Source organism: Anarhichas minor, unplaced genomic scaffold, assembly GCF_050575085.1.
Source record: "Anarhichas minor isolate MPS153535 unplaced genomic scaffold, ASM5057508v1 ptg000017l, whole genome shotgun sequence".
NCBI classification, from domain to species: Eukaryota; Metazoa; Chordata; class Actinopteri; order Perciformes; family Anarhichadidae; genus Anarhichas; species Anarhichas minor.
The window spans coordinates 2,425,770-2,440,653 of NW_027466463.1; the positions used below are offsets into that span (position 1 = coordinate 2,425,770).

Here is a 14,884-nt window from a genome sequence, read left to right on the forward strand (position 1 = left end):
ATGTGTGTTACCTCTAAGCTACACAACAGTATATGAAATACACAACCAGACCGAAAACCAAACTCACCGTCCCTCTGCGCAGAGCAAACTGGATGGAGTCCAGGTCTGAGACGGGACACCACACCTCAGCGATCAGACACTTCTGGGTGACGTCGATGTTGCACAGGTTGAGCGTGTGGTAGATGGCCTTCATCTTCCTCACCTTGATGAACCACACCCGCATGGTCTTGGAGGCGGCCTGCAGCACTCGCTGACGGTGGTCCTCTGTTTGGTTCAGCACCTGCAGTAGCAGTGTGGGGAGGTTTGTGTTAGACTGTAGATCCCGGACATTTTATTTTTTTATTGAACTGAAAGCTATTTCTTCACTTTCCGTTTATGGTCCATCTGTGTGTGTTGCGTATTGTCATGTTTTTGTGATATGAACATAATGTGAGCTAAACATTTGGAATGTGCAGGATTTGTGAAGTAAACATGTTGACAAATGGTAGAGATTGATTTTACTGTGCTGGCTCCAAGACTCAGGTCCTGTTTATGCACACAATCAGATCTTCCGTGTAAACCTGAGGAAGACGCTCTTTTGTGGCGGCGTGTCATGCATTGTATTTGGTTAGCAGGCTGAGGCCAGAGCAGCCCGCTCAAGCAGAACCAGGCCTATTTTTCCAGGCTTAATAAGGGCAAACTTTAGGGAAGCATAACACTATGGGACAGGACAAAGATCTTTCACAGATAAGAACTAATGCACAAGAAAACACTACGAGGGCTTTTGTGATTTGATTGGAAATACATTTTCGAAAGGAAAACTGAACACAGACATCCTGTTGTGTGAAGTTTCTGATTGATTTCTTCTTGTTTAGTGAGCAGCAGTACAACAAAGAGTACAAAGACCCTTTGAAAGAATTATTCAATTCAAAAAAGAACTGCACTGCTAATGGTAATGTGGCCTAAACAATAAGCAGGCTTTACTCCAAGCTCAACCAACTCTACTCTCACTTTACTCGTTTTTCATTTTTGTTAACCTTTTGGGTTATTTATGTGTGTGATGGGAGGTAAAGATCAAGTGACAAACGTACCATCTGGAGGTCGTCGATGCGGCTGTTGACTCCAGCCAGCATCTCCTTCCTCTCCTGTGGGGTCTCTGGACAGGGGTAGAGTGAGGCGCGGAACCTGGGGAACAACACCAGCAGAGTCAGCTCACAGCATGTCACACATACTGTACGTTCTCCATCGTGGTTCCTTCTTTCTTACTCGTGTTTATGATGCACATGCTGGAGTTGACACACATCAGGGAGAGGATATTGTTTAAAGGTACTCCAGTGATTTAGGACTTGCACTTAAAACTAGAATTAGCACCTCACGGTTGTGTGCCTCCGCCAACCAGTCAGGTAACAGTTTACATCCATGTCTGTCCAAAATGTCCTCACTTCACCATTTTATCCTGCTACCGGTTTGTGAGAAATTGTCATAATTAGCATATGAATTTGTGAGTTATGCCCAAACAATGTGTTTCGTGAGGTCACAGTGACCACCAAATTCTAATCAGTTGAGTCCAAGTCTGTGTGCCAAATCTTGAGAAAGATACCTCATAGCGTTCCCCAGATTTTGTGTTCCCAAAAATAGGACGGACGAGAGGTCAGTGACCTTGACCTCTGACTACCAAAAAGATGGCGGATGAACGGACAACCTGAAAGCATAATGCCTCCGTCCGTGGCTGTCGCCGGCGCAGAGGCATAAAAAGAAAGGTCGAAACCGAGGTGGTAAAATATTGAGTTTTACTCCCTAATATGACTCAAGTTCCAAAACCACTGAATCCTACACTTCCCATAATGCAACCAATAGAATATATTTTTTCCTAGACCCTCTCAGCCTGGTAAACACACAGACCTTCTGATATCAATGTGTAGTCTCTACGCCCAGGCCAATGTGACAATCCTGGATGGTGTTGTGTCATTAAGACAAAACCACAGCAGCAACTATGAGCTGCAATTATTCTAATGGCCACTAAATGTTAGCTGCGGCCAGACACAGTCCTGCCCATCTTCCCCTTCCCACAACAATTATTAGTAAACATGAACAACTCTCCCAAATCCAAAAACTAGAGAGCTAAAACTGAAATATGTGATGTCATCAAGTATAAAGTGTGGAGCTGCTCCATAGACCATGAATTGGGAGAGATGTCCTTGAGCACCAGGGGAATGCTCTGACTACATGTTACCTTTTCTGTTTCACAGCTGACAGCACTACAATAGAATTAGAACAGACATTGTGTGGGTCTCCCATTCATTGTACACTTTATACTTGATTTGACTTACTTCTCTGGTTTCTGGCCTTGAGAGAGACTAGCTCATGTTCACATTATTGATTAAACATTCCTAGACCATGGAAGTAACGTATTGGAATTCTTTATCTAGGTGGTGTTCCCCTTTAACATTAACTTGCATTTCCATTTCTACGGTTATGCCTACATGTATCATGTAATTCATGATTATAGCTAAACTTAACCATAACCACACGAGCCTTAACCCAACCTTCCAAATTGACTTCTGTCCATAAACTGTGGCATCTGGATAAGATAAGATAAAAGAAGATATCTTCCTCTGTAACACTCACCCCTCACAGATCTTCTTCACCCTGTTCTTCAGCTGGTCACCTTGGAAGAAGATAATGAACACTGATTTGGTGACTTGGTCTCCCTGTTGGAAAGAGAAGAAGTTTTTAGAAAATCTACACAACTCACAGATGAGCCGGGTGTCTGTTTCTAATGTAAGTAAAGAAATATACATTATGACACCGTATGAGTGGCATTTTGTATGCTTCTCTGTACTTTTCTTGTCTCTTCACTCGTCTCTATGAATGTATGTTGTGTGTGCTGACCGTGGCGGGGTCCTCCAGAGGGTCCTCGATCTCTGCCTTCCTTAGGAAGACGTTACCGCGACACACTCTCCACAGCATCCTCTCAAAGGTCGGGATCCTCTCCCTGCTGATCACTCCGGCCACAAAGCTGCACAGACCACACAGACAAGCGCTCAGAGTGGATAACGCAAAAGGAAAAAGGACCACAGTATGGACATAGTCAGCCTTTTGAGTGGCAAAGAAAGCTAATAGTTGTTTAGTTGGCTGATGTATAAATAGTCAGCAGGCTTGCTAACTAGCTAACTTAGATTATGTATATATAATATATATATATGTAATTTTATATATACAGTTATGGTTACAGACTCTCTCCGTCTCGCCACACTCATATTTTGAGTGTTATTCATTTGCCAAAAAAGAGACAAAATGCACAATAAACGAGTTAAAGATTCAACTTTGTCTGTAGATATCCTAACAATACTGTTATCGTGAATCTTTTTGGCCCAGATAATTATGCAGTGAAAATCTGATATGGAGACAGCCCTAGTGTGAGCACACGACAAATTTCTTTATTTGAGGACAGTCCACCAAAATATGTATTCAAGTGCAACGTGTCTTGCAATTCATATGACTATTTGCCAAAACAACGTGATAATGTGTGTTGGAGAATATGATGCAGTTGTCGTGCTTTACCCCAGTCTGAGCGGGGCCCCGCGGCCCCCCTCACTGCCCTCCATCAGGGCCGATGACTCCTCCAGCAGGTTGGGATCCTCCATCTACAAAGACATTAGGAAGACCAGATATTTTGTTTCCATCAATTATCTATTGTGCTCCTGTGTGTGTGTGTGTGTGTGTGTGTGTGTGTGTGTGTGTGTGTGTGTGTGTGTGTGTGTGTGTGTGTGTGTGTGGTATGTACATCTGAGAGGGAGAAACCAGCAAACCTCATCAAAGAACTGCTGCGTGCGACGGAGGATGTGTTTGAGCTCCGTCAGCTCCAGGAAGTTCTTCTTCAGGGCCTCCTGGTTGGTGTTGATTTCCTTCAGTTCGTTCTCCAGCTTCTCAAAGGTGGCCTTTCAGTCACAGTCAACAGTATAAATACAAAATACACACTTTGCTCTAACATGTGCACATCATCACTGTCAAATATAAATCCTGCACATTGTGTATAGACATGTATACATGCACACATGAAGCTGATCGTACATAAAACTCACAATTCATCAGAATCTAGCTTTGAATTAAAGGCTGAGTGGGTTGGATGTGTCCAACAGATACAGTCCTGTGTGACACAGAGTCAACGTTGATTTATTCTACCTTAGTTTTGTTACATAACTTCCCTTCTTTACTAGTGCGTTATGTAAGAAGCGTAATTATTTTGCGTAACAAACTTTCTGATTTTAACGCTTATTTTGAAAAGAGACACGTGCACATAGTGAGTGGAAGCTGACAAGGCCGCCCTGACGCTAGAGGGGAACCTATGGCATCATAGTCTGAAGTGTAGGGCCACTGACCACTCATACCTCAGGTGATGCTGAGTGGGGTGTTTGTGGAATATGACACGTGTATCAACTCATCTATCAAAAATAATAATGATCAGATGATGAGTGATCATGATTACAGATGGCAGGCTAATTACCTCGAGATCGATCATGTCCCTGGGAAAAGGCACCTCTGGATTTTCTCCAGTGTCAACAGTTGGGATATTGGCTTTCTTAATCTCCTTCTCCACAAACCCTGTTCAGCAGAGAGGATCCACGGTTCAACAGTTAGCAGTGAAAAACAACAAGTTCTTTATATTTATCCATGTCATCATGTTCTCACTGACAACTCTGTTATTTTGAAATGTGTTACAGATTTACTTCATGTGAATACCAAGCACATACCAAAAACACTGACAAATTACTCATTCATTCATCTGCGATACCAATATCAACGTATACCACTGTTCAATACAAATATATCAACACTTCATATTTCCTACTTCATATGTGCAAAAATGTGAACCCAACCACTCAGATTATATTATGTATAAGTTTTGTTGTTTTTTAAGGTTTACATATTTATTACTCTTTTACTGTTTGATTACTTATTTAGTTTTTTACTGATGTCTCTTGTAGTTGCACTGTCCACTTTGCTGCTGTTATACTACAAATGTCCCAGCTGTGGGACTAATAAAGGATCATCTCATCTTATCTTATGAAAACAGACTGTTTTCAACTTCTGGAGCAAGAACTGAACTTCTGACTCACCCAGAATCTGATAGGTATTTTATTCTTGCTTTAACTAAGTTGTCTTTATAGCTGTACTTAGGCTTGCCTCAGTGGTGATTGGACTGAGTTTCTGCCTGTCTGAGGAGGTGTGATTTAGTCTCAGCTGCTGAATAGCTTTGCTAATTGCAAGGGAGGAGCCTACACATCTCAAGGCCGAACAAAGGCAACAAGGCGACTTTTTCAAGCCCGACTTCGTCAAGCTAAGACTTCTCGAACATGTAGTTACCTCATTTTTATTGTTCAAACCATGTGTTTGCATCCGATTTCGGTCCTCTCTTCTGCTCGGTGGTCACGTAGTCATTGGGCCACTCCCAGGTGCCGTGACCCCGCTAACCTCATTTATCCTACTCTCTCAGCTCATGTTGAGCAAGTGGTACCGGGGGTGCTCTGGAATTGCCAGTCGGCAGTGCCGAAAGCTGAGTTTATCTCGGGCTACGCTTCCTTGCTCTCTCTCAGCTTTCTTGCTCTAACTGAGACCTGGATCACGCCAGAAAATACCACCACACCTGCAGCTCTGTCAGAAGTGTACTCTTTCTGTCACACTCCCAGAGCTGCGAGGCGGGGTGGTGGTACTGGCTTGCTAATTTCCCCAAAATGGAAATACACTCTTGTCTCTGTTCCTCAGTTCTCCCCGTCCTCTTTCGAATTTCATGCGGTTACTGTCACTTATCCAGTCAAGCTCACCATTGCTGTTGTGTATCGCCCACCAGGCCCTCTTGGTGAGTTCTTGGAAGATCTCGACACATTAGTCTCACACTTCCATGATGATGGCTCCGCACTCATCCTGCTCGGAGACTTTAACATCCAGACTGATAAATTAGAACCGCTTCTTTCCTTCCTCTCCTCCTTTGACCTTTACCACTCCTCTTCTCCTCCTACCCACAAGGCCGGCAACCAGCTGGATCTTATGTTTACTAGACACTGTTCTACTGCTAACCTCTCCGTCACTCCCCTCCAGCTCTCTGACCACTATTTCATGTCTTACTCCCTCTCCCTCTCCTCTCCCCTTGTACTTCCACCACCTACCCACATGGTTTCTACCCGTAGTCATCTCCGCTCCCTCTCCCCGGCTGATCTTTCCTCTTCTGTTACCTCTGCTCTCCCTGACCCTGAAGCCTTCTATCTCCTATCCCCTGATATTGCTACTGATCTTCTCCTCTCCACCCTTTCCTCTTCTTTGGACAACCTCTGTCCCTTCACCTCCAGGCCTGCACGGCCAACCCCACCTGCCCCATGGCTGTCGGACTCAGTGCGTAATGACAGACGGAGCCTAAGAGAGGCTGAGCGTAAATGGAGAAAAGACAAACTCCCGGGGGACCTTCTTAACTTCCAAGCTCTTCTTTCCACTTTTTCCACCACTCTATCTACTGCTAAAGCTGCTTTCTTTCGCTCCAAAATCCTAACCTCTGCTTCCAATCCTAAAAAACTCTTCGAAACTTTCTCTTCACTCCTCCAACCCCCACCCCCTCCTCCTACTTCCTCCCTTCTCCCTGACGATTTCGCCAACTTCTTTGACAAGAAGGTAAACGATATCAGATCCTCCTTCTCTCAGCCCCCCTGTCCACTCTCTCCCTGTCCACCCTCTCCCTCTCTACCATCTCCAGCTCTTCCCCTTCAGCTTTCCCTCCCCTCTCCATGCCCCATCTTACCCTATCTTGCTCCCCTCTCCCCTAACGAGGTCCTCAACCTTGTTACATCTAACCGCCCCACCACGTGCTCCCTTGACCCGATCCCCTCCCCTCTTCTTCAGTCTATTGCGACTGAACTCCTTCCTTTTCTCACCCACCTCATGAACACATCTCTTGTTTCAGGATGCTTTCCCACGGCTTTCAAGACTGCTAGTCACCCCCCTTCTGAAGAAACCATCACTTGACCCCTCTGATGTCAAGAACTTCAGACCGGTGTCTCTTCTACCCTTTCTTTACAAAACACTTGAACGTGCTGTCTTTACTCAACTATCCTCCTATCTCCACCAAAACAACCTCTTGGACCCTCACCAGTCCGGGTTCAAAGTGGGTCACTCGACTGAGACAGCCCTCCTTGCGGTGACGGAGTCGCTTCACGCAGCGAGATCTAACTCTCTCTCCTCTGTCCTGATTCTCCTGGACCTGTCTGCGGCGTTTGACACTGTTAACCACCAGATCCTCCTCTCCACCCTCGAGGGGATGGGCGTTTCAGGCTCTGCACTCTCCCTGTTTGCATCCTACCTGACAGGTCGATCCTACCAGGTGTCATGGAGGGGCTCTGTGTCGGAACCACGCATGCTGACTACGGGGGTTCCAAAAGGCTCAGTCCTGGGCCCCCTTCTCTTCTCGCTCTACACAACATCTCTGGGTTCTGTTATTCGCTCGCATGACTTCTCCTACCATTGTTATGCCGATGACACCCAGCTGGTCTTGTCATTTCCCCCCGGGGACACTCAAGTGGAGGCACGCATCGCTGCGTGCTTGGCTGACATCTCGAAGTGGATGACGACACACTACCTCAAGCTCAACCTGGACAAAACCGAGCTACTGTTCCTCCCGGGGAAGGGTTGCCCGCACAGAGACCTGTCCATCACCATTGATGATACCGTAGTGACGCCAACTCGGACTGCGAGAAACCTGAGTGTGACCCTGGATGACCAACTGTCGTTCTCAGCAAACATTGCATCGGTTACACGCTCCTGCAGATTCCTGCTCTACAACATCAGGAGGATTCGCCCCTTCCTCACTGATGAGACGGCGCAGGTGCTAATCCAGGCTCTTGTCATCTCCCGCCTGGACTACTGCAACTCACTACTTGCCGGAGCCCCGGCGTCGGCCATCAGACCTCTGGAGCTTGTCCAGAAAGCTGCAGCTCGCCTGGTGTTCAATCGCCCCAAGTTCTCCCACACAACTTGCCTTCTCCGTTCTCTACACTGGCTACCTGTAAGAGCCCGCATCCAGTTTAAGACTCTGGTGCTAGCCTACAGGGCAGTGAAAGGAACAGCTCCTTCCTATCTCCAGGCCATGGTCAAGCCCTACACCCCCGCTCGACCACTTTGCTCTGCTGCCTCGGGGCGATTGGTTGCCCCGTCGCTCAGAGGTCCCTGCGGCCGATCGACCCGGTCACGGCTGTTTTCTGTCCTGGCCCCACAGTGGTGGGATGACCACCCCACTGACGTCAGGACGGCAGAGTCGCTGCCCATCTTTCGGCGCAGGCTGAAAACTCACCTCTTCAAGAAGGCCTACCCTTCCGCTTAGCACTTACTTAGCATCTATTGTATTCATACTAGCTTATTGCACTTATTGTTTTTATATTAGTTTGTGGCACTTATTGCATTCGTTTGTTTCTGCACTGTACGTTGGCTCTGGTTTATGCTCTTAGATGCTTGTTTGAGGAAAGGACATGCACTTATTACTTCTGGTGACTAGTTGTTCTCTCGAAAACCGATGTTGAATACACTTATTGTAAGTCGCTTTGGATAAAAGCGTCTGCTAAATGACTGTAATGTAATGTAATGTAGGAACTATACTGTACCTTTGGTTAAGTTGTGTCACTACTTACTCAGTTTCCTGTCCATCTCCTCACATCTCCTCACTTCATTCACAAACTTGCGCTGGAACACGTTTACGTCTGGATTCAGCTGTGGGTGGAGAAAAAAAAAGACAAGGATTATGTATATATGGCTAAAACTCAAAGGGACAAATAATGACTGAAATAATGAGGTGGAAACATTCAAATGTATGAATTCACTATTCGTCACCAATACATGTGTGATGGCATGTGAAAGACAGCAAACATGTCCTCTGTGGCCTCTCATGTTTCGATCCAATGCATGGGATTATCTCTACCACCAGAAAACGACGCAGCACAAGAACATTCACACTCACATCTCTAAACTGGACCATGCCCAGTTCTCCCAGCTCACTGACGCAGCAGTAGGCTGCCTCAGACTGGAGAAAGAGCTGAGCAAGGGTCATCTCCTCGCTCCTGAACAGTTCCCCCATGACGAGCACCACGCTCCACCGCAGCTAGAATGAAGAAACACTGCACCATGGGACAGAGAGAGACGTACAAGTGTTAGATCAAGAGATCTTTTAAATATATATTTTTTTACACAGTGAAAAGGTTAACCTGTTTTTTTCCGAAAAGAACTGTGGTAATTATTTAATACAAGTTAGAACGATATACTGTAGTGTCACAACAACTAGGCTATACTATAGTACAGTACAGTGAGAAACAACAGAGCAGTGAGGGTGAGCAGAATAACATACTGTATTCAGCACTATCATACTACGCTACACTGCACTACAGTGAGTTTGGTCTAACCAAATGGAGCATGAATTGCCTCGCTCTGCCATGTAGTCTGTACCGACCTTACCATCTAAGTGTGTGTTTGTTTGTTTTTATCCTCAGAAACAAGTCAAACATTCTCTGGTTCCAGCTCATCAAATGTTAGGATTGATCAGAAAATAATTGTCTTGATCAATCAATAATGAAAATAATAGCCCTTCAATGACTGTGGCTTCAGGAGGGAAATATTCCAGCATGGATGGGGTCCACAAAATAGTTAGGCAGCTAACAGACGGACAGACAGATAGATCGAGTGTGTAATCAGTAAACATATTATTGGAATATATTTAGTATAAATGTTTATACATATTTGCCACAAGCAATGTAGACATTCAATATGGAGAATTTTACATCGGTCAGATAATATAAAATACAAATATTTAACATACAAACCAATCTATATACTAATTGAGAGACATTATAATATACAAACATTACTCATGTGTAGGCTACTGTAAGGTATACAAGAAGAGGCTAAAGCTAAATACGGAAAGCAATTGCGCTTATTTGCCAAGGATGGACGACCCTTTATAATAATAGCTCATACACAACGCAGTAACGCAGCCTAAAGATAGGGCTGCAAAGCAAGTCAATAGCATCATTGTATGAAACACGACTGCATATTGTGAGCCTGAGCTAGCATTGAGAGCGGAGCAGCGCTGATGTCGCAGCATCCTCTCTGCTGCAGCTCTGCCCTTCACTGCTCAAGGACGCCATGATGCTCTGCTGGAGTCCGGCCTGCGGCTCTGTGTGAGCATCTGTCACCTCCTCTCACACACTCGCTGCGTCCGCTTTTGAAAATAAGACCCTATTCATGACATATAACAATGTACTATTATATTTATGCATTTCCCCCGTAATAGAGACCAACATGGGGCCACCCGTTATAGGCCCATACCTAGAATATGATTTAGGTAAAGTCATTTACAGGCTGCAGTGTACAATTAGGATGCTGTAGTAATATTTCAGAACGGGACGACTCGGTTCATGTGACAAACATGCATTTAATTACGTCAAAATATCCCATTTACAAGCACGAGACACGCCTGACGTTACTGAAGATGTATTTTGTCGGTGACAAATGAACGTCTTCACAGCTCACACGTCGAAATATTATGATTCGTAGAAATATGGTTAGCAATTCCCTCACTGAGTGTGACACACTGCGTTGACTACATTTTGCATGAAAGACTTTTAAAATGTCTATTTACTCACCTGTGTAGGATGCAGCTGCTCGCTCTCTATCTGGCCTGTATCTATGTTGGATGCTGAAGTCCTGGGCGGTGCATCAAAGGTAGATGCGCTCGCCCGGAAATGTACCCATAAATAGACAATTTCAAAATAAAGGCATGGTGTATTTATTCGACAGACGTGGATTTTTTTACTTGCCTCCAAAAATGACAACGAAAGCAATGTATTTCAAATACATTAGACCGTTAATCATCCACGGTGGTACCTTTGGTTGCTCATAATCAAGATAGAAGAATTATTGTCGTTTGACGTCGAAAATCCCAAACGGAAGCTTTTTTTTTTATCCGTGAACTTGACACGTGATCCAGGATTAAAGATAATCACAGTAGCAACGACATGGTGATTTAACTGGAGCATGCAATCCAAACTGTACATATTTATACATCAAAATGATTCATTTAATTTAATTATTAAAAGGATGTTGCACACACAACATCTATTATTTGTCTCTGTCTGGGAGAGGATCCCGTCACATTTGCTCTTCGGGGTTTCCTCCATTTAAAGGTTTTTTGTTTTATCTGAACCCCAGGTCTAAGGACAGAGGGTGTGATATGCTGTGAGGATTATAAAGCCATTGAGGCGATATTAGAATTTGTGATGCACGCTCCACTCACCACACATACGACTGTATTAGAGGCCCTCCGAATAAGAAATATATATTAGGAGAACACAGAGGTAACATCTATTTTTATACAGTCTTCCTCTTATCTTTTTTTAATTTTCTTGACATTTTACGCTCATGATCATGTGGTATGATGGAAAGCTCCTGAACATCTACTAAATGGACCTTATTATGGGATTTTGTTTTCACATAATCTTCATTTTCTGTTTGACTGTTAGATTGTATTCATACAACAACCGAAGTCCTTTAAGGCTGCTGTTAGCTGCATCTTTTGTAACTTCCCCCGACTGCAGCTAGATCAAGGAGTCTGAAGGTTTATCACACACCAAAACACTGACAGAAGTCTGTTATATTCTAAAGCAGGATTTTACAACTCTCGGAAGTTATCAAGTTTCATTGAAACAACATCCAGGTAAACAGCAGAAATATCAGCATCAGGATCAGCAAAGTATATGGCCAAGAAATGTACACATACAAGGAATTACAGTCATTTAAATAGTGCTTTTCTCGTCTATCGACCACTCAAAGCCGTTAGTAATGGTGTCTTGCTCAAGGACACTTCGACACTGAGGAGCCTGGGATTGAACCATGGACCTTTCGATTACTAGTCGACCGCTTCACATACTTAGCCATGCAGCCCGTCAAAGGTAAAACGTAAACGGCAACAACAAAATTTGCAAATGGTAAGACAATAGTGCAGGAATGATTAATGTCACATGTGACAGGTGGATAAGACAGTATAGAGTGTGCTTGGATATATATTTGACAATGATGATATTTGAAAAACGGTGTAATATATAATTTACAGGTACAGTGGATATTTAGTGTTACATGTTATTCCATAGGGATTGTTCCTGACACAATATGACTGATGTTAACTGTTCACCAGCATGACAGCGTGGAGAGACGCTGTTTTTGTGTCTGGTTGTTTTGGCCAGCAGTGTTCTGTAGCGCCTACAGAGGGGAGAAGTTTGAACAGGTTGGGTCACAGGGTGTGATGGGTCTGCAGTGATGTTTCCTGTGTGTTTCCTGACTCTGGAGATGTATTAGTCCCGAATGGAGGGCAGACTGGCATCGATCATTTTTTCTGCAGTGCTGACTGTCCGTTGCAGTCCGTTCCTTAATTGTGGTGTAAAATTGGATCAGCAACTCCAGAGGCATGTTGAACTTCTTGAGCTGGCGCAGGAAGTACATCCTCGGTGAGGCCTTTGTTATGATGGATAGAAATATGGTGTTCACATTACCAGGAATGTGTGTTCGCATGTATTTGATTGCCCTTGCTTGGTGATGTAGTATTGCTGCATTGTTTCATCAAGGGCCATGTCTGTCTTGAAAGGACCAACATCAGAATTAGTGATAATTCTCTGTGAGTTCATCACTAATAGTGACTCCTTTCACATCGCACATCATCATTTTGATCCATTGTGATAGAAATATCAACTATAGCACCCTTTATTTTAATCTATTAAGAAGTCATGTACATTGAACTCTGATTATTATATAATAATTTGTGCCTTAATACACCTCATTACTTATTACTACCACCTCAAACAAGTACTACCAAAACCACTCCTCTCAGCGTCCTGAGAATAAGGTCTACCAGATGTGGTGGAATAGTCCACAAGTGGCCAAGTGTTGAGTCAGTACTAACAAGATCCTGTAGAAGTTTTCCTCTTGCAAAAAGCCACAGCAGAGCTTCACCCCCTCTCAGTTCCACATGGTGCAGGGTTTAAACCAGGACACTGGCTGGCTGCCAGCGAGCAATTTTAGAGGCATGGAACTCCCATAATGTACATAAATTACTGTGGCAGACTTGTTTGAGAAACAGCTTTTATAGCTTACTGCCCCATTCTGGGATGCCATGTGGTTTTCATATATGCACTAGAAGTGCGTGCTTGCTGTGCAGAAGTGTGCAGAGCATGCCACTGAGATGCATATGGAGTAAAATATCAAGGTAATGACTGGAAGGTGCTCTTTGGAAAATGTCTTTCCATGGATTCCAAATCAGAGTTTGACTCTTTCAAATCTTATTCAGAAGACATTTCTCTCCTGCAGCTTTGAACCTTGACTATTGGCTTCAAAAAACACTGTGCTGATAGCTTATTTTAGGAAGACAATCAGTTTTTACCATCCATGCTTGAAATGTATAAAGATATAATTCAGTGGTGATGCAGGAGGCAGTTTGTTCTTTGTGTGGTGAGACGTAAAGTAAAGCCTGGCGGTTCCATTCATACTACCAGGGATACTCTAACAAAGACGACGCATTACAAGCTGGTTTGAAATGGTATACACTCCCTGTCTGTGGGGTTGGATGGTCATGGCGTGTTGGACTCTCCCCCATCCACCTTGTTTGGAAGTGTTGTGTCACAGTTCACAAAAAGCACAAAAGAACCCAAATGTACGACTAAGGAGGCAAAGTTAGAAGTTCAGTCTTAACTGAAAAAAATACAAGTATACAAAATCCAGGCAGACTAACAGTACCAAAACAGGCTGGACTGAGGCTAGATCCCAGATAAACAGGCTGGGTCCAGAAAACAGGATCAGGATTTACAAAAAAAGAACAACTAACAGGCTAATCTAATCTGTTGCTAACATTTACAAAGCTAACAGCCCATATTTAGTATTACGAAAATTTGTAAGCAAGGGCGTTCGCCAACGTTAGCGGCCAGATCTTACGAGAGTGATCTTGCGCTGAGACAGTCTCGAACTAAGTACATTTGCTATTTGTGTGTTTTAAAACCGTTACAGTGTCAGAATGTTTGGAAGATATGTGGCGTGTAAAATAATGGGTGCCAATATTTGCTTTTGTGACAATGGAGCGAATGAATCGGTCATAATCTGTGTTCACGTTCACTTCTCCCATCGGAGTTGATAGAGTCAGGACCTGCCGCTAGTCTCCTAAAGGACTACAGTATTGCAGTGGTGAAACAAGACACAAGTACAGGAAGCGGACTCTCAACGACCCCTATCCTTTCTCAACTTTATATCAGTGTAATTGATGCAGGGTCTTTACCATCTTTATTGGTATTTGCCCACCCACTTTGATGTTGAGGTTACTTGTATTACATGTCCTATTTATATTAAATGATCTTGCCTTGCAGTTTGAAATCACTTGAATACCCCTTGAAATCTACCTTTGTATTGGTCTTGCCTTTGTCTCAGCCCCTTTAGAACCGGTCTGGACTTGAGCTAGAACCTAAACACGGTCTTGGTCTTGACTCAACCCCAAGAGGACCAGGGTGGGCGATTAGGCTAAAGTTATGTTCTTACTGCTTTGACACAAATGAACCAGACCAATGAACCAGCAACACATATATATATTATACATATATATATATATATATATCAGTGGCGGGCCGTGCATTTTATACCTGGGACTTCTGTGCTGTCCTACTACAGTTGAATAACCTAATTATGAGCCACAGCTACGGTTATTATTTGTTTCTAGGGGTGTAATAATACATGTACGGGTTTTACATATGCTGTTGAGAAGTATATATGTGAGAGAAAATGTTTGATTAATGCTCACATGTATATTTAAATGTAATTTAATGAACATTGATACTCGTAAGAG

General features: G+C 43.8%; 1 protein-coding gene across 13 annotated transcripts in view; it reads right to left on the reverse strand.

Annotated features, from left to right (window-relative positions):
* Positions 1-9,091, reverse strand: part of atp6v0a1b (ATPase H+ transporting V0 subunit a1b) — a 32,465-nt gene extending 23,374 nt beyond the window's left edge. For 5 of the 13 annotated variants that reach the window (XM_076093177.1, XM_076093167.1, XM_076093165.1 and 2 more), the window contains exons 1-9: positions 8,975-9,091; positions 8,649-8,727; positions 4,487-4,584; positions 3,792-3,920; positions 3,544-3,626; positions 2,872-2,998; positions 2,608-2,690; positions 1,071-1,164; positions 68-280 (exon numbers count right to left, since the gene is read on the reverse strand). In XM_076093177.1, coding sequence (XP_075949292.1) covers positions 68-280; positions 1,071-1,164; positions 2,608-2,690; positions 2,872-2,998; positions 3,544-3,626; positions 3,792-3,920; positions 4,487-4,584; positions 8,649-8,727; positions 8,975-9,091 — 1,023 coding nt within the window. Of the gene's footprint in view, positions 1-67; positions 281-1,070; positions 1,165-2,607; positions 2,691-2,871; positions 2,999-3,543; positions 3,627-3,791; positions 3,921-4,468; positions 4,585-8,648; positions 8,728-8,974 lie in introns of all 13 variants that reach the window. The other 8 variants (XM_076093170.1, XM_076093171.1, XM_076093174.1 and 5 more) reach the window with 4 other exon arrangements.
* Positions 9,092-14,884: the final 5,793 nt, after the last annotated feature.